The 20,109-nt window shown below is 39.3% G+C and overlaps 1 protein-coding gene across 1 annotated transcript; it reads left to right on the plus strand.

Moving 5' to 3' along the window:
* Positions 1-7,018: 7,018 nt before the first annotated feature.
* On the plus strand, positions 7,019-20,051 carry scg3 (secretogranin III). The gene is made up of 12 exons (XM_044193966.1): positions 7,019-7,471; positions 8,314-8,366; positions 8,537-8,579; positions 8,781-9,008; positions 10,102-10,244; positions 10,603-10,761; positions 10,850-11,084; positions 11,463-11,579; positions 14,859-14,942; positions 15,364-15,474; positions 16,587-16,676; positions 19,134-20,051. The coding sequence occupies exons 1-12, from the start codon at positions 7,369-7,371 to the stop codon at positions 19,250-19,252; spliced, it is 1,485 nt and encodes a 494-aa protein (XP_044049901.1). The 5' UTR covers positions 7,019-7,368; the 3' UTR covers positions 19,253-20,051.
* Positions 20,052-20,109: the final 58 nt, after the last annotated feature.

A 20,109-nucleotide genomic window follows, 5' to 3' on the forward strand; every position in this document is an offset into this window, starting at 1 on the left:
TGCTCTCAAGCTGACAGCTGTCAGTCACAAAAACAGTGTAACTAATTAGAAATAAGTTGCTCATCATCAAGGTTTATCAAAGGGATTTCATTGTGTTACAATGTGTCATAACTGCTGTTCAAATGGAACAAAGAAACCACTTCAAATGGGACCTATTTACACAGGCCTGGTGACACACAGATAGCAATCTGAATAAAAGAATGGATCATCCTCAATTTCCTCTGGAATGAAACCTTAAGTCAGGGATGAAAAAAAAAGATAGGTAGATAAGGTAGATAAAAAGATAAGGAACTTAACTTTAAGCCCCTTTAAGGTCACAGCAATAATTTTTTGAGGACTACTTTTGCAATGTTTGCATTACCTTGCAATACTTTTCTTCTTTCATTATTTCTGAGCCATATGTCAATTTCTTCTCAGCTGCTCCCATCGCAACACCCCAGTATATCATCAGCTAAGTGAATTTTACTTTGAACTTAATTACTTTGGCATTAAGTATGCTGATATAGTACTACTGCTTAATAGGCATGCTTGGTTATGTAATTATCAGAATCAGAAATACTTTATTGATCCCCAAAGGGAAACTCTTTGTTACAGCAGCTCACCTTTACGTCAGTGCACACAGGAGTAAGTACTAGCAAAAAATATAATACAATACACTATAAAAACAGCTCAGAAAATATATTAAATACAAGGTGGGTATAAGTATAAGATAAAATAAGTGTGAGGTACCAAGTGGGTTTACCAGTTGATGATGATAATACAGTATAATAATACAATGTAATAATATAAGTAATAAGTAGTGGTGCAAGTACTGTCGAGTTAAGTGTAGTTTATTGAGATTATTAAGATATTGCACAGCAGTAATGGAGATATATAATATCAATATCCATAAATAGGAAAAACAAACATAGGAATACTGAATATTGCACGGAAATATTAGTGAAAGTAAATTTAAAATGAATTCTTAGATCAAGAGGTCTCTCCAGAAGAAAGCAGTATGGTAATCTGCAGGATGCTCGGTTTTCATTCGTGAACAGTCTCCAGAGGCGGATTAACAGATGTGCAGTTGAATCTACCTCATAAAGCTAATGTGCTGTAAGTCAAAAAAACAACAAACAAGAAGGCAACTGAAATGTTGAAAACAGAGTCTGTGGTTTTGTCACAGACAGAGCAGACAACATTGAACCACTTGCAGAGATACATCAGGAATGCAGACCAACGCAAGTTGGAAAGCTTTTTGCATTTTTGCACAGGATCCTCTTTGCACAAAACAAATTATAGTAACTTTTAATGCTGAAACAGGTTTTGGTAGAAGGCCTGTTGCTAAAAGTGTGGAGCAATAATAGATGTTCCTTATACTTACAGCTCCTACCCAGATGTGGGTAGGAGATTGATAATGTTCTATCATACAAGGTGAGGTGTCCATAAACAATGCTAAATGCATTAACTTGAGAATCTCCACATTACCTTCCATTACAAATAAACATATGGCTCAGAAGGAATGGAAGAAGAAAAGTATTGCGAGATAACGCAAAATTTATTGCCAGAGAATGCAAAATATTGCGAGGGAACGCAAAATATTGTGAGGTAACGCAAAACATATTGCGACGGAATGCAAAGGTGGTCCTCAAAGAAATTCTCGCTGTGACCTTTAGGAGGCTCCAGTCCTGGCAAAACCTTTTTTTTCACCTGTTCTAAAGTCATAAACACAGGATCTAAAACAATTTAGATCAGACCTAGAAAGTGGATCACCATAATTGTTTTTCTCCCTTGCCTCTCAGCAATGTTTTAAATGGTATGCTCAGAACTTCCTTCAGCTCCAACCAGGATAAAACAGAGCTACTCGTCATTGGAGCAGAGGCACAGAAAGAGAAACTCACTGGCACTGAGTCCCAGGCACCAGGCTAAAAACCTAGGTGTCATCACAGACTCTAATTTAATTTTCGACGCCCACATCCAGAATGTGACCAAATCTGCCTTTTATCACTTGAAAAATATTACCAGTGCGCGTTCGTTTCTGTCCCAGGCCAATAATGAGAAACTTGTGCAAGCTTTTATCACTAGAAGGCTGGGCTATTGTAATGCTCTCCTTTCTGGTCCACCAAAAAAAAGCCATAGATCAACTTCAACTTATACAAAATTCAAACTACTCGAGTGCTGAACCAGGACCAGACACACATTACACCTGTTTTAAAATCGCTGCACTGGCTACCTGTTAGTACTTTTGAGGCTCTGATAAATTGCCTCAAATGATGTCAAGGAAGAAGAATGCACAGAATAAAAAACAAAGACATCTCTGGTTCTGTTGCATCGATTTTGATCCTTTTATTTAACTGTCTATCGTGAGTCTGACAATATTGTAGGAGTGCAATGCTATATAGGTGGAACACACATGTACTCAACTATATCAAGTGAGCTGTGACTTTAAGTGTTTATTGGGCAGCAATGATGGTAAGTGTTAGGGTCAGGAAGTCATATGTGGATGATAATTCACAAAATATATCATTATGATCTAGTTTATATCACTACTGCACAAAATATGTGCATCTGTATGAAATGTATAGTTTAATTAAAAGCTAACTAATCAAAAGCCTTATTTCAGCACAAACTGTGATATATTCAGTAAACACACAATGGCTGTATATTCACATATATAACACAGACTTGATCTGGGAATATCGTCCTATAGCCTACACAGATCAAAATATTCACCAGCAGCAACAGTTTAAATAAGACACCAAGAATTTAAATAATGAACATAAAACTGAAATTATGTGTAACAATCTCTCCCTTACACACAGAGTGAAACTATGCAAAAACTTGACTAAAAGACGAAAAAGCATTTGAAGACCAAATCAAAACTAAAGTGACTAAAGAGACTAAAAATGTTCATTTAGCTTGTATTCCACTAGTTTCCATTGCTCAAAGTAATTTTTCATATGCGGCTTCTTTCATCATTTCTAAAAAGCTAATACATGAAACAAGTTGCTGTAAATGGCTACTACTACTACTGTATAGGAAGATTTGACAAATTCCTCATTTTAACAAAGATAAAAGACCAGTCATTTGTTAGAATTCAACAGGTACATTTCCCATATGAAGCTTTGACAGTGCTTATATAGTTATTAAGATTATGTTGTTGTTGAATGCTAAAAACAACATAAAACAAGTAATTCTAATTGTTTTATTTATGATGAGGTGGTCCAATTTTGATAGATAGGCTAGTGCAGTAGTAAACCTTCATTTATGTAAGAATTTCAACTGGAAACCTTTGAGTCATGTTTCAACTTTATTAGAAAGACCGGTGAAAGAAACCATCTATGAAAAAATACATTATGTACAAGTATACCGTGGTCAGAGGCTTTCTTACAGTTCAGAAGAGCTTGGGGTAAAAGAAGAGTATGAAGAGCAAGTATGTGAATAAGCCAATTAGAGAATTAGAGACAAACCACTTGTTTACAGGAGATGGGGGTTTTTTTGTATCAGAGGTCAGGAAGTCCTTGTGAATATCATTTCTCTCAGGAGTGGATACTGACCGATTAACATCTTCTCTCCATGGAGTGAACAGTGGGTTTTTTGTTTACATGTTGGCATTTTGTCAAGATGCTTCTGGAAGGAAGAGTGAGTGTAATTACAGCCACTACACACAAGATGTCAGTGGTGTAGTACATTTTGCACCTGGCGACAGCCTGAGCCAAGACATACATTGAAAAGATCAGTAAAAATAATCAAATATGAGGGATTGCTAGCAAATATAGTCGAATAAATGAGCACTGCTGCACATCCTCAGAATCTCCCCTCTGCTGATCTGTTTGGTGATCATCACTGCTTTGGATTATTACATGATATTCCTTGGAGGTGTCCTTTGGTGTTTTTACTGGATTGAGTATCCGATAGGCCTGCTCTTGGCAGTGCTGCTGTTCTTAGACTGCTGAGGCAGGCAGAGGACAGGAAGTACAGTCACCCCACAGAAGGTGGCAAACATCCCATCCTGCACTGCACAGGGCACAGTGATGGAGCAGAAATACTTCTACAATATTAAAGCATCTGCACTGTGTTGGCAAAATGGCACCTGTATGAATAATATTAAGATAATGGTGGTGGTGATGATGATGATGATGATGATGATGATGATGATGATACAGTGGGTCTTTATATTATTATAAAGTGTCGAATGGGAGTTTTCTCAACTCTACTTGTGAAACAAATTGCTTGATGAATACATTTACCCTTAACTGAATAGTGTATTCCATATAATGAGCACAATTGCACATTGCTTTCAGAGGGAAGACAAAATACCAGGAACACTTTGCATTATACTGTAATCCAACACAACATTTGTGCAACACAATAATACAATTTTCAGAAGCTTATGGTGTTAAACATTTGACACTCATTTTTGAGGGCACATGATGTTGTTGTATTGGCCTATTTGATTAACTGAAAGTGTTCCTGTTATTTTGTCCACCCCCTATAAAAGCCTGTAAATACTGTTCATCATGCTGTCCACTGCTGTAAATTGTTTATTTCATGTGCTGGATCATTTGTGAACACCTAATGAGACTGAAAGCTATTGTGCTACAATTAACCTTTATTGTGTATTCGGTTATTAATAGACCTGAAGTGATTATAGTGCTTACTGCTAGATAAATGGCATATTATAATGGGTATATTGTGTACTATATATATAAATTGTGTTTCCTGGTCTTCACTCACTGAAACCTTCCTTAGGACAGCGCAGGATAAAGAGAAAACAAGAGAAATAGGAAAGCTGGAGCTGAGAGGGAGCACATTAAAAGGAGGAAAGCCTTGAAGGAAAGTGCAGCCAAATGCTGCAAAATGTAGAGACACTGTATGTTCAGGAGCAAGGGACCACGCACGTTGTTAAATAATAATAATAGATGCTAGCAGGGCCGCCCTCAGCACGTCATATCATCACAACTATCCTTTTTTAAAAGAATAAATGGCATTAACAAGTAACCATGTTATGTAGGACAGCAGGAGATGCGTGCATGGTAATAATATTGAAATAAAGACCTGTGTGCTCATTTCTGTCAGGTGGAAGTGCTTCTAGTTACTCAGCTACCACAGCTTCCAGTCAGAGCTCTGAGGAAATACCAGGTGCAAAACAAACACTCTAAAAGTGCACAAAAATTATATTTATGAATAAAAATTTGCCTTACTCATTGAAACTAAAGACACTTGTTTTTAACAATTTTGGATGGGTTTTTTTTTGTGTGGCATAATAAAACTAAAAGATATGTTACTGGTATATAAACAGTAAACAGAAAAATATTTTTCAACAAAACAGTTACAGTGTATGTGGTCATAGCTCAACCACACAGGTGTTTTCACTTATGTTGCTTGATTAGACCTCTTGTCAGCACTGTGTGGGCGTGTACAAACTGAGCTTTACTGACTTCTTCCTCACTTTCCTGTTAGTTTTGTTGCACCTTGCAGAGCTTCAACCTGACTTGAGGTCTAATCAGCCAGAGTAATTGAAAACACCTGTGTGGATGTGAAGGGCCTTTTAAATTGGATAGGCCTTTTTCATGGTAGGAAAATCACAGGTGTAAATAATAAGATGAATGATGGCTGAACTCCATTTAGCTGCTTTGCTCTCATGGTCTTGGTATTGTAGTAAAAACCCATCCTTTTCCTACCATGACAAGCCAATATGTCTGCTGTGAAAAGCATGGTATAGCTTGGCGTCATCATATTGTATTCTATTAAATGTACCTAAAAGCAAGCTGAACTATAACAGATAGCAGGTGCACATACAAACCATTAATGGCACACAGCCAGCCAACAGTGATACTAAATCTTAACAGGGTGAAAGCTAACAAAACTTCACTCCTACATACTGTGTGGGTAAAAGAACAACTGATGGTAAACAGCATTAAGTCAAAGCTACACACAGGAAAAGGTACTGAAGTGAAGAGTTCATCTCAGTTTACTGCTTGTCACAATGACAAACAAATGTGTGGAGAGAAGTGAAATGACTCTGAGAGAAGAATTGTCCAATCACTGACCAGGGGGCATTTTACTCTCATAAACCAGAGGAATAACGGTGACATGCCATATCCTGTGAGATATGAAATGGTATTAATGTCCTTTAGATCACACGCCTGTTCATGACCACATCTGATTATTCATTCTATTTGAAAACATTTGTTGTTATTATAATAAGTGTAGTATCTTCAGTTAGGAGAAGGAAAGTTTTCATCAAACAAATTATTCTTCTGCACGCTCTCCTGTTGCTCAAGTCTAATAAAATAAACTGAGAAATTAAACCACTGCAATTTGTCAGGAGCCTCATTTTGGGAGCTTAATAGATCACTGGAAACTGAACCTAATAACACCTGAATCATCCATAAGAGACGGAAGCCTACATCTAATTAGCAGCACACTGATCTTATGAAAGCAAAGTAGTCATAAAACTGGCCTAATATGTATTCCCCTTTGTTTATGTGTCTAATTGTTTGCCGTTGTAATACCGGTTGCTATTGACTGGGCAGTGAAAGATCTACAACCGTGACGCAGGTTGTGTGTGACGCACGAAATGGGCGGACTTTCTGCTCAAACGCTGCGAAAAGTATTCAACTCAGCATTTTGTTTACCCTCCTGTACACTTAGCAAAGTTATGGGTTAGCAATTAAGCAAGTGATGTAACATGAATGTCGCTTACTTCCAGTGCAGTCATTTCCTGCAAAAAATATATATTTTTTGAAAAATGGTTGAAAATGTTCACGTATGTTCACTAGTATCGAGACAATTCTACTTCTTTAAAAAAAAAATCTGAATCAACTCTTAAATATTTTGGCACTAGAAATATGTGAAATTGCTTTCGTAAATTGTTTCCCCTGATCAACAATGGGGAAAATTACATTTTAGGACTCCAGACACCAGCTGAAATGTCTTAGTAAGTTGGACACTTTTTGCAGTGTTCCCCTCCTCTTCCTCCTCCCTCTCCTCCTCCTCCTCTGTAAAGACAGAGGGGGCAGGTCTTGTTGTAGTGGGCTGTATTACTGCCTTGGCAAGTGATGCTGTATCTCACACGGGGCTTGAAGAGCCTCCCTGCTTATCTCGTTATAATTATAGAGAGGTGACCTGGTTTCAGCACCGCGACTCGTCAACAGCTCCAGTGCACAGCGGTGATTTGGCCAGCCCCTCCCCGCCCGGTGCGTCTGACAGAGCGGGAACAGGGCGCAGCCTCCGCGGCAGTTTCAGCACCAGCGGCCGGCCGGAGCGTAGTGGAGCTGTCCACACATTCAGCACTTTTCTTCTGGAGGTGGGAACCAGACCACAGACAGCAAGACAGCCAGGATATATTTTCCACCTGGACACTCATAGAGAGCTTATTTCAGAATGGCGTCAAAATCCGTTGGCCTTTTTGTCCTTTTCCAGCTTCTAGCCCTGAATGTAGTGAGCCAGATATCTGCCTTCCCCACACCTACAGCCTCAACGGATGGTGAGTTGGCCATCGCCTCTAACTGTGCCATAAAAATGTATTATAAGCATTTTTGCAAGAATACTGCAGGAATGTTTGCGAGAACTGTTTCTGAAGGCAGTCAGTGATTACAAAGGAGATTTTTAAAACGCCACAAAGTGCAATAAGGTCAAACAACTCTATTCAGCACACATGGTGACCCGAAAATAGAAAAGCCTACAAGGTTATAATAAACTCATCATTGATGATCCAATCCTTCCATCTGCAGAGATTTAAACTATTTTGACCATTACACGTTGTACACCTAGTACAGTACACTTGTGGGCAGTTAAATGGATAGGCTATTATTGGAATTTCTTGAAAAAATTCTGTTCATCTTTCTATAGATTTTATAATATTTCATATACTGTTTCAGATGTAAGCGCCAATTTTAAATGCAGCTGTAAACCTGTTGACTAACAAAATATAGAAAAAAGCAGTGCCTTTAAAGTTCAGCTCCAGCTCAGCAGTGACTGGCGGGGTTTTTAACGACGCCTGGTCGCCTGTTATGGCCGCTTGTGGTCTATTTTCGCCGCAGTTTAATCTTTTGTTTGATAATCCGATTAAGCTCTGCCTTTGCGGTGGTGAGTTGGGAGAGCAGAAACGATCACAGAAGTCTGAAAGCTGGAAATGTATTAGAAAAAAATCAAGAAATCAAAGTTTAAAAAATGTGACACTTTTTAATAGAAGTACATTGTCTTATCACATATTTGTTAAAAAGCCTATTTGCAATTTGTAACCTACAAAGTCTAGGTCTGCTTATCAATAATAAAGTCAGCTTTAAGCCACCAGTTTAGTAATTATTAGGTTTTTGTCTGTTACAGATAAAACTGTGTACAATAGACAGTTGACAGAAGAAAGACCGCTACAAGAGCAGGTAAGCCCCTCTTTCTCTGTCCCATATAGCTAATTTTCTCAGCCAATATCTGTCCAATTGGGCTTTGTGGTCACTTGTCAAACAAACCAGATATTAGCACTGCAAACAGTATTAATCAGAGTTTATATCCTGAGTGGAAGTTATTTATTTAATGTTTGTCATTTCCCCAGATTGCTGAGGCGGACAGCGTGAAGGCTGCAGTACAGTCAGCTGGTAAGAGGAAGCCTTACTGCCAATCAATTAATGACTTCATTTCCGCCCTGCGGAGTGGGTTCATGTTGCAGAACTTCCAGTAAAACAGGCTTCATCTGTACTGAGAAATAACAACTATTAAAACCACAATAATGTGAGAGGAGTTCATCTTCACCATTTGTATTTCTCCAGTTTGATCAGTTTGTCTCTCCTGCTTTTCAGAGAGCAAGCATCCCACTGCCTCCAAGGAAACAGAGTCAGAGCAGGACCTTGATGACTTAACCGTGCTGAAGTCACTGGCTGATGGCCAGAAATCAAAGGAGGCCACTGAGGTGCCACTCAAGAAGGAGGTCCAGTACGTTCCAGATGAATCAGATTCGACCAAGAGCCGGCGTCTGGTTGAGGACTATGATTCCACCAAGAGCGGGATGGACTATGGAAAGTACCAGGGTATGCACACCTGTTACCATGCACCTAGACATTTTAAGAAAGAGTAGGCAGAGAAAACACGTGCGTGTGATGGGGATAAGCAGACACAGATAGAAAGAGTCAAAGACAGAACACGTGCAAGCAAGAGACAAAGATTATCCTCTCCCTCTCAGACCTACCGGCTTCTTCTTTTATCACTTCACAGGAGACTTTGGATTTTTCTCATAGATGCCAACCATCACTATCTTCATCTCCAGCTCATATGGAATAATGAAGAAAGAGAACTATCTAACATTTGTGTCTGATCTAACATTATCTTAAGAAATCACTCCTGTCATCACTCTATTTGGTCCAAATACAGTCCTGCACTTAATTTTGAATTTATGTTTGTAAGTTCACTCAAAATCCAATCACTTACTGATATCTACATTGATTTTTAGTCTCAGTAGATTTAATCAGATCAGCACATATTTCACTGTATATGCATGAAATTTGATATCTAGACCAATCATCAGCAATTCTGAGGTGAGGTGACTCAGACACAAAGCGCTGAGTGCTACACTTCATCGATTCATGCGGTCGGCCAGGCAATGACAAGCAGCTCGTCAGGTTACGCTACATCTAAATTTGGCAAGCGCAGTCTAGATTTCTTATTTCCTAGAGTGAGACAGAAATAGGCCCGGTGTTGAAGTATATCACTGATGATTCAACCTGCCAATACAGGCAACAGTATTCTGGCACTACTTATTTTTATTGTGTGTGGACGTTGGGAAGCAGCAGGGACTGTTATGTAAGAGTCAAGTTGTAACAATTGCACATTTCTTACTCTGTAATGCAGATACAGATGTGTTAAATATGAGGAGAGGAGAGGACGAGTCCTTTATTACTGACAAATCTTTTTCCACCTAATGAGAGAGAGACTTTGTTTCTCGTTTTAACATTTCATGGTCTAACAGAGAGACAGAGAAGAAGAAGAAGAAGAAGAAGAAGAAGAAAAGATGGATAAAGTCGAGAGTGGAGAAGGGAGAAAACAAGCTTCATGAAATGTTGTTTGATTGTTAACTAATACGTTTAGAAAGTTACAAATGACAACATATTTGTCGTCTCCTCTCAGATGACGCAGAAAGCTTCCGTCAGGTTGACGGCACTCCGCTGACAGCAGAAGACATTGTCCAGAAGATCGCAAACAAGATCTACGAGGAGGACGACAGAGGGGTGTTTGACAGGATTGTCTCCAAACTGCTCAAACTCGGGCTGGTAGGTCGTGAGCTTATACTCTCGTATGCTGTTCAATTCCACACAGCATGTAGCATGACATTTTCTCAACAGGAAGTCTCTCTCTCACTGCACTCTCTGCTTCCTCACCGGGAAAGGAAGAGATGTGTGAATTATGCTTTGTTCCGTGATTTTGGCTGTGAATTTGATAAGTAATAATCAGTAGTTTGGCGGTGCCCAAATTGCTCCCTGAGATGGATCGCTCAGTGACAGTGATCAATATGAGATACATAGAGGTTTACAGTCAGTACATGTTGTTCTGTTCTGCCACATCTCACAGCACATTTGTTATTGCACACAGTTGTTCTCAGTCTGTCTCTTTCTCTTTGTCTCTCTGTAGATCACAGAGAGTCAGGCAGATACTCTGGAGTACCAGGTGGCTGAGGCTCTCCAGGATCTCATCACTAAAAACGCCAAGAACAACGAGATTGAGGACATTGAGAGCAATGACCAAGAAACCAGGGGAGAGCAGGACGACCAGGGTTCAGACGCAAACACGGTAAACCTGCAAAGAAGTGATAGTAACGATAACAGTGATAATAATAAGGATGACAACAATAACAATCAAAAAACATTGGCATTTCCAGGACACATGGGAGCAACCCAGGCGCCGCTACAACGAAGATGAGGAGACAGAGGAGGAAGATGATGATGAGATTGAGGACGAGGTGGACAGGGATGCAGAAGAAGAGGTGGGCGACACAGCCGACAACATATGGGACAAAGATACCGAGGAGGGCAACGAGGTGAGACCTGAAGACGGGCTCCAGGACCTGCAGTACTTCCCAAACTTCTACCGTCTGCTCAGGAGCCTCGACTCGGGTAAAAACACAAACACACCCCCGAGGTCGCTGCGACATTTTAGATCAGAGGCACAAAAGTCATTGCTTCACAGCATCCTTCATACAAAGATAGAAGTTCTTCAGATCAAGAACAGTATTAGAGAGCTGTTGTTGTCATGGCGATATTGTTGTCAAGGATGACTCAATGCATGTTTTGTCCGCCTTTGTTTCCACGACACATCTTCCAAGGAAGTGCGGATGAAACACACACACACACAGACATAACTAATTATTTATAATCCCATCATCATGACCCCCAGAGTCAAACACCATGTGGTAACATTAACACCAATTACCATTAACAAAACATTGATGCTAGATGTCGGTTTTGAATTTGTCCTCTGGTTTGCTGTTGCAGATCAAGACACTCAGGAGAGAGAGACATTGATCACCATCATGAAGACTCTGATTGACTTTGTGAAGATGATGGTGAAGTACGGCACCATCACGCCAGAGGAGGGAGTGTCCTATCTGGGTAAGACACAACACAGTACCAACACTGTTTATCTATAGTCCAGTACGTTCAGTGTCAGAGCATGAGGCATAGAATCATATAATAGGTGCCACAGTCCTTGAAGGCCTCGCTGCTATTGTGGTAAATAATATTATGTATGCAGTACGTAGGACAAAGCAGTAATTCAATAATGTATATCTTTAGTGTGACAGTTCAATCTTGGGACCTTGGGACTGGTAGTGCGACAAAATAATCTTAACTCAAGTTTGATTTATTAGCTTTTTACAAACCTTTTAACCGCACCAGTCCAGGAAAAAGTCCCATAAAAAGTGCTATAAAAGATAGTATTGTAGACCTTGATTTAAGATTATTTTATCAAATTGTTGTATATCTACTTTTTACTGTGTTCCACTGTAATGCATTACAGTGGAACACAGCTGATTGCTTTAAAGACCAGTTGCTATCTTATTTTGTGTGATTTTGCATACATTTTCCATATCATATTATATATTAATACATTATTACAGTATTAATAATATTGTGATATGGATTTAAATCATGTTAAACAGCCCTATATATGTGCGTCTTACATGTGGATGAACGATTTAAAATGTAAGTTTCAATCCATCCAGTTCATAAGCCGACTAGCGTACATGCATTTCTGTCTCTGTGTGTTTATTGTGCTTTTTCTTGCGTGCTATTTGTGTTCAGTCGAGCTAATGTTCCCCATCAGTCAATGCAGTGGAGTGTGAAGCCTGCACAGACAGATTAGTGTCAGGGGTGCCCTATGTAACCAGGATGCTTTTTATGGCTGGCCATCACATCAGTAGCCAGTGGAAAGGTCAGCCACCTGTAAGGGACAGCTGTAATCTCTCTGTGTGAGCCTCTGGAAACCCCAGACCCAACATCTCTCTCTCTCTCTCTGTTCAAATGACATTCAGTCCCAGACAGAAAAAAATAGAAATGACATGCTCTTTCATACATGGGAGGGGATTTAGTTGTGCTTTAAAATCAGCTCGGCAGACGTGGTCTCATCTATGGCCGCAGGATTATTGTCATTATCGATTAATATGTCAATTATTATTTCATTCATTATTTTATTTCATCATTTAAAGGTGAAATTGTGAAAAATGCCCATCACAAGTTTCCAGAGCCCAAGGCCATGTCTTCAAATTGCTTGTTTTTTCAATCTAACAATACAAAAACGGAAAGGTATTCAATTTACAGTGATAAAACATAGAAAAGCAGCCAATCCTCACTTTTGAGAAGCTCAAAACAAATAATGTTTGGCATTTTTGCTTCATAAATGACTTAAACCAGTTAATCGACAACTGTTACAGATTAATTTTCTGTCTGTTGAACAATCAATTTAGTAATTGTTTCAACACAAGTCTTAACACAGATCAGAAATATAATTTGTAGCTAATTAGAATAGGTTTACAATGTGTATGTCCCACTATAAGAGATCAAGCACTATGAATAAGGCTGACCTATGTAGACTATAGGAGAATTAATCAATACTCCTTCAGATGATCCCTAGCAGCAGCTAGCCATTGTTGTCTCTTAAAGCAGAGCAAATGACCACTGCTGACTTTACACGTGATGTGAGTTTCCTAGGCAACCACTCTGGCTTTATGTAGTATAGGTTGTGAGGAGATTAGAGGACAGAATTCTACCATCACCTAGCAACATGTTATTGCCCCCCCTCCCCACTTCCACCCCCAACTGGCTGTGATGCTCCAATGAGTCACCCAGCTACACAGCTGTCAATCAACGCTAATCTGCCTGAGGGTGATACAGGCCCCAAGCTAGATTGGGAAAGAGAGATGTAGAGGAAGAGAGTGGAGGAGGACGAAACGTGGTGTGTATGTGTGTGTGTGTGTGTGTGTGGGCAGAGGGTGAAATAATGGGCCTCCACTGTGCTACAGGTGGGAGGAGATGGCTTGAATACACAGAAAGTGCAAGGGAAAGAGAGATGCTTAGATAATGAGAAATAAAAGGAGACTGGATGAGAACGTGGATGTAACGCTCAGTTACAGCGCTGAAGTCAAGCCTTCCTGTTTCTCTTATGTCTTTGTTGTCCTCGTGTCCTACTATCCAGAAATCTATTGTTAACTCCCATAAGATCTGGACCCATTTCAGAGAAAACAGTTCCTCTACTCCAACTTGTCATCATATTTTCTCCTCATAGTCAGACTAACAGTTTTTGGCTTTGCACAGAAGGTGTACTTGTTACTTCATAGCATAAAGTAAATAGCCAAAATGGATAATGTTATATCCAGAATATTAACCCAGTTAAAGAGGTGCTTCTTAGGACTTTAAGTCTCCCTATTTAGCATTTATAAGAAGTAGCACATATAAACATTTATTAAATGGTTTATAACACACAATAATGTAGTTGTAAGCAGATATAAGTGTTTTGTAATTAATGAAAACACAGTTCTAATTATATAAAATATGTCTTTATAGGAGGAATGCCATACAACTACATTACAGAGTGTTATAAACCAGGTATTAAATGTTTAAATAGTGCTTCAAATGCTAAATAGGGGGGACTTAAAGTAAAGTGTTACCAGAACTTGATATAGGGAATGAAATTTCAGCTGATGTGTGTATCTCCAGAACATCTGCTTCCTCTATGTTTGAACATAATTTTACCCCTTTGTTAATCCATGAGGATCAGTTGTCACTTAACTTCAGTCTCTTTGAACCATATGATCTGTTTGTGTCATTGCCTGGCTGATCTGGGGTATTTAAAATTTTCTAATCTTGCTGTGAAAGCGTAACCCACTGTAATAATTGTGGTAACCGACCCTGAGGACAAATTATTGAAACTCCCCAAATAAATGTGGTTGTTTTTCTTATACATTTGGCAACCCAGCTTTAGATTTTTATAATGAAGGGTAACTCTTTTCTGTGCTGTTTAAGAGGGGATGCTATAAACTTTGGAGGGGATACAGGATATAATAAATACTATATAAACCCTTATATGATTCTATAAAGGCTGTTCTTATACTGTATCTTTTTTTCCAATATTCAGTCTACTGCATAAATACCTTATTGAAGATGAATGTGGAAAAAACAAGATTTTGTTTATCTCTCTCGTCGTACTCTTGAACCTCCTTTTCATTAATTAGATGAAACCCTTTTCTAATGATAATCACCCTCTGAGTCACACAGGAATAGCGTGGTACTTTCAAAAGGTTAAAAGGTTTTCATTCATCGTCTGTAGAATGAACTGACGACACAATGCTGATCAAATCTAAATGTAAATGTTTGGCCTGTTTTACCCGCCTGCAGAGAACCTGGATGCTATGATAGCCATGCAGACCAAGAACAAGCTGGGCAAGTCTCTCGGGCCTCCTGACTTCACTGGACCCAACGGTAAAGTTATCCTCCAAACATGTCAAACATCAATGAAATTCTATAAGAATCTTCTATTCAGAAGATAACAAAAGCCGCTTAGTAGCACCTCTAAAGCTCACTAATGAACACATTATATCTCATTTGTTTAATCTTAAATGGAAAAACGACTATTTCTTGGGTGGGAGCAGTTGCCAGGCTACAGCTCAGTCTCCAGGAAGTCTCTGCTCCTACCCAAGAAACACTCCAGAACACAGCCCTCCGTAAAACAGAAGATTACCATTATTACACTTCAGTTTTTGTACAGATTAAACAAACAACATATAACGTGTTAATTAGTCTCCGCCAGAAAGCGAATAAGTCCCAAAATGTTGAACTACTGCTATAAGTATCTCTACCAACAACAATTTGTAATGCTCCATGTACTGTTTCTTTGCTGTAGGGAAAAACTTGGATGAGGATGACAACACCAAGGCTGAGGCCGCCAAGATGCAGAAGGAGTATGAGAACCTGAAAGACTCAACCAAGGAGGAGCAGCCATCAACTGAGACCAGTCAGTCCACTATCCAATGCTGATAACCAGAGGAAACATGAATAGCTTTTTGTCTAGTGATTTGATCATTTGATAAAATAATTTGATACAATTTTACCATTTTGCCCCTCAAAAATTATCAGCTATGTGCCTTGAAAATTGCATGACTCGTTTTGTATTTTAGGTTGTTTTGGTTGTTTTTTTTGCATTATGGTTTTATTGTTTTGTTTTGTGTCAAATGTCTCAAATAAATCCTGAATTCTCAAATATAGCAAATTGCCACCACATCAGTTCAATGAAGCAAAACATCTTCTTCACTCTACCTTTTGTTTTCACTCATCAGGGCTGACATGAAATAAACAACACTGTGTAGTCCGGGCCATTCATAGTTAAGTCCCTGCTTGACCCTGAACTAGGCCAGTCCAGTAACACTAGCTGTGACAGTAAGCTTGTCACAGCTGCCGTTGGTCTCTGTCCCTGTGCACTGTACTGTGTCCTCTGATCAGTCTAATCCACATAAACACACACACAGACACGCATAGAAAAGACAAAATATAATATGAAATGTAGAGCAGGATTACCATCAGGACATTCGGTTCAGCAGGAAATGAATAAATCCTGAGTAATGTTAACTAAACTTAGTATTATCTGTATGTTAACAAGCCGAGTTTCATAATATAATATTTTTGGGAAAATCAGGGGCATGTGTTATAATCCAAATTTAATCTGTGGTTAAGCAATAGTCTGATCTTGATTAGTGGTTAATATCAACTTAAATCTCAAACTGTGGAAATCATATACATACTGTAGCTACCATTTCTCCACATTTAGTGGGTCTTTTTTGGACCAGATGAAAAGAGTCTTATTGTGCTGCTAGTTTAACATGAAAGTACAATCCTGGCTGCCAGCGTGTTCCCATTGCTACAGAAATTTAAAAGATAAAGCATAAGTCTTGCTTCAGGAAAATTTTGTGGTGTAAATAATTGATAAGTCTAAGATAGCACTGTCTTACTCTTTGGTGGAAACTAGGCTCTTCTGAGTGCTAATGTACAAAAAATTCAATTATTTTCTACTTTCTAATACATTAAAGAGGAAGATTTTCATGTCTCCTTTTCTTCATTTTCTCTTATCAGATCAGCCTGGCAAGTCAGAGACTTATCTGGAGGCCATCAGGAAGAACATTGAGTGGCTGAAGAAACACAGCAAAGAAGAAGGCAAAGATGGTGAGACACACTCCCTTACTAGATAGATGAGAGAAACAAGCTACAAACCAGTGTCGTGTGTGTCTGCTGAAAGCTCATACACTACCAATTCTATTTTAACCTGTCAGTCTAAACTGCTCCCTCTTCTCCAATCTTTGCTGAGTTGTAAGAGCCAGAAAACAAGAACACATCCTCATTTGCAAACCTTTGTCTCCTCACTAAACTGTGGTGGGTCACAGACAGGTCTGAGGCGACGCACTGAAGAACTGAAAATTTGAAGCCTCTTTTGTTAGCCCAAATTTGCAATTAAAATGACTGTGGGATACCGGGATAGATGCTTCACTCCAGATCTCATGAATATGGATAATTCTTGATGAGTCTGTCCTAATTACTCGTGATACAGCTTCCTTGTTCAGAGACAAAGGTCTACTCAGTTATTCCCTCCTACCTGTTCCTCAACATTTATGGTGTGTCCTGGTGCATAATTAGCACTTCTATCACAACAACACAAAAAGAAAGCCATGAAGACCATCACGTCTTTGTCATCAATGTCTGCTCATGTCTCGAGATTTATAGTGTTTGTGACTGTGTATTTATATTTACTGCATTACCCATACTGGAACTGTCATTCATAAAGAAGTGACCCAGAAACTGCACCAGTCTGCAGAGCGAGGAAAACTGTGGTAGTTTCACACACAACAGTGCACTCGTCTAATAGGGTAAAGCCTGCTGTTGTGCTCTCCAAACAGTGTCAAATCAACGCCCAGTGGTGCTTAATTAAGCAGCAGAGAATGAAATGTTAATGAGTTCTCACTATCCGTCCACTGGTAATCATCTCTGTAGGACATCTCATACAAAAAACAAGTTCTAGCTCAGTGAGATTTATATTTACTGCTAATGTTCAGTGGACTGATCTAATCTGAGTCAATCAATAGGTGATTCAGCCACTAGTGAATCACAAAAACAACTCGAAGACAGAGAAATTACATATGAAAAGAAAGTTTGACCTAGATTCTGGAGTGCATCTTAAACGCAGAAGAAAGAAAGAGCTGACACTGAGCTTATAGTGCTGCAGAGTCCGGAGCAGAGGGGCCGAAGCAGCAGGGAAGTTTTGTTTGGTGTTCATCTCTGACCTGGCTCCATATAGGGCACTTCATTAGCATTCTAGTGTGTGGAGTGGTTGTCTGGGACAACAGGGGCCTCCTCGCCTGCCTGTCAGTGATCTGGGCAGAGGAGACAGACAGATAATGGTGTCAGAACAGACAAGCTCAGACTGAAAACACATACTGAGTCATAATGTGCCCCCAAAATCACCAATTTTCCCCTTAGTGGGACTCTCAGTAGCTAAAATGATACACCATTACATTTCTAGCACACCTTGTACCACATTAAACTGGTCTCTAAATTTCATCTCATCCCTATTCTCTCTATATTTTCCCTCCCTCTTCGGAGAAAGTACAGCTGCAGGAGAACAAAAGCCTTTTCAACCAAAAAACACTGTCATAGAAGCAGAGCGGGCGACGGGCCATTTATTGTGTTTACTCTACCAGAAGCACCCATTAGGACTATCTCAGCGGACACTCTGTTTGTGTGTAAATTGTGCATTCACTCGTGTGTGTGTGTGTGTGTGTGTGTGTGTACGCCCACACACTACACAGATTAGCCAGAGGAGCAGATGGACGTAGAGGCAACATCCTGGTTTTGGCTCTTGGCTCCTCACAGCCAAGATTGAGAGAAGCGGTTATTATCACACTAATCACATTCTGTTAATCCCTCACACACGTCATGTTTGTCATCGTCAAAGCAACTGTATCTTGAAGCAATGCAATAAATTGCTGCTGCTAGAAATGTTATAAGGATGGCGCAGACGTTGTTGTGTGACTTCTTGGCTGTCCTCTGCCCTTCTGTTCCCCCTTTACTCAGAGTGGTGCAGCAGCTGTTTGCCTGCTCTCTGAAACTCATTTGTTGCTATGATGGATAACACAGAGTTAGGTTATGTTCATCTCTAAATATAGCCACATTCTGCTGTGGCCTTATGGTGCTGTGTTAAATAACAATGACTTGTCTAGAGCCAGATGAATACAAATGGTGCTAAAAAAAACTTTTTTTAAGGTGTATCGAGCTCTTTTAGTATTTGAGGAAACTGATTTGTTGTCTGAAACTGAGTACATTGAAATTTAATTAAATACTAGGAATAATTTCATTGTAAGAACATAGCAATTATGTTTCACTCTGTGATCTTTTGGTCTTCGTATGTCATGCTTGTATGTGGTATCTTCTTAACCCCAGACAAACATGCTGACTCTGACCTTAATCCTCCTTGATAATGAACTACCGAATCAGATTATGGCTTGTTTGGGTGTGCCGTTTAAGACAGTGCTTCAGGAGTTTAATGTCTGACCTATACTCATAGCCTCATGATCTTCCTCTTTGAATCTCAGATTATAAACCTATCATTTGCTGTGTCTGCCTTTCCAGATTATGACCTCTCCAAGCTGAAGGACTTCATGGACCAGCAGGTTGACTCCTACATTGAGAAGGGCATTATCGCCAAGGACGAAGGCGACACCATCAAGAGGATCTACAGCAGCCTGTAACGCCATCATCCATCCTCCAACCAACCTGTAGTCTAAAACACAGGACTGAATCTGATGCTTAAGATCTCCAACAAAACCCTGACTACTTACAGTTATTTCCCATGGCATGGTATATACTGTGTATTCAAAACTACCTGCTTAGGGGAACTTGTTCACCTTTCCAGACATTCCCAAAATGTATCGAGAAGGGATTTAATAATACTATCAACAAAACAGTAAAATTGCTCTTTACAGCTACCTAACTGATGATATTTGCACGCCAATATCGCAGAGTAATAATCTCTAGAATATTATTGAGAGAGAAATCAAAGTATTTTATGTAACCAACTCACACATCCAACTAAATGCTAGCATTTACTCCAACCTGACTCCTGTGCGATATGAATGTTGAGAGTATGATGCTTTAGCTTTGTCATCAACTACAGTTTCCAATGCATTTTTTGCAACAAAATACACATATATCAAATTGTTCTCATTCTGTGTTACCTATCTTAGCCTATTATATTTCTTTTTTTCCAGTGTATATGTAAGATCTTAATGTATTCTTGCTTTTCAGTTTACCAAATATATATTTGTTATGCATAATGTCAGTGCCCTCCGTACTCCTCTGTTCAGTTCTGCTGTAATTCTTCTGGGGCCCACTAGGGGGCTGTGTCTGTATCATCAATTCTCTCTGCATGTCTCTCTGTAAGTTCAACATTTCCATCTCTGTAGAGACAGAAGATAAGTATTTTTAAATGTAAATATTTGTGATTTTTTCCTAAAGTTTAAAAGCAATTAAAACTTTGCCTTTTCTTTATCTGTGTACTTAACTGTGATAATGAAACAACAACAAATAACTGACATCCACTCTCACA

Source organism: Siniperca chuatsi, linkage group LG1, assembly GCF_020085105.1.
Source record: "Siniperca chuatsi isolate FFG_IHB_CAS linkage group LG1, ASM2008510v1, whole genome shotgun sequence".
Lineage (NCBI taxonomy): Eukaryota > Metazoa > Chordata > Actinopteri > Centrarchiformes > Sinipercidae > Siniperca > Siniperca chuatsi.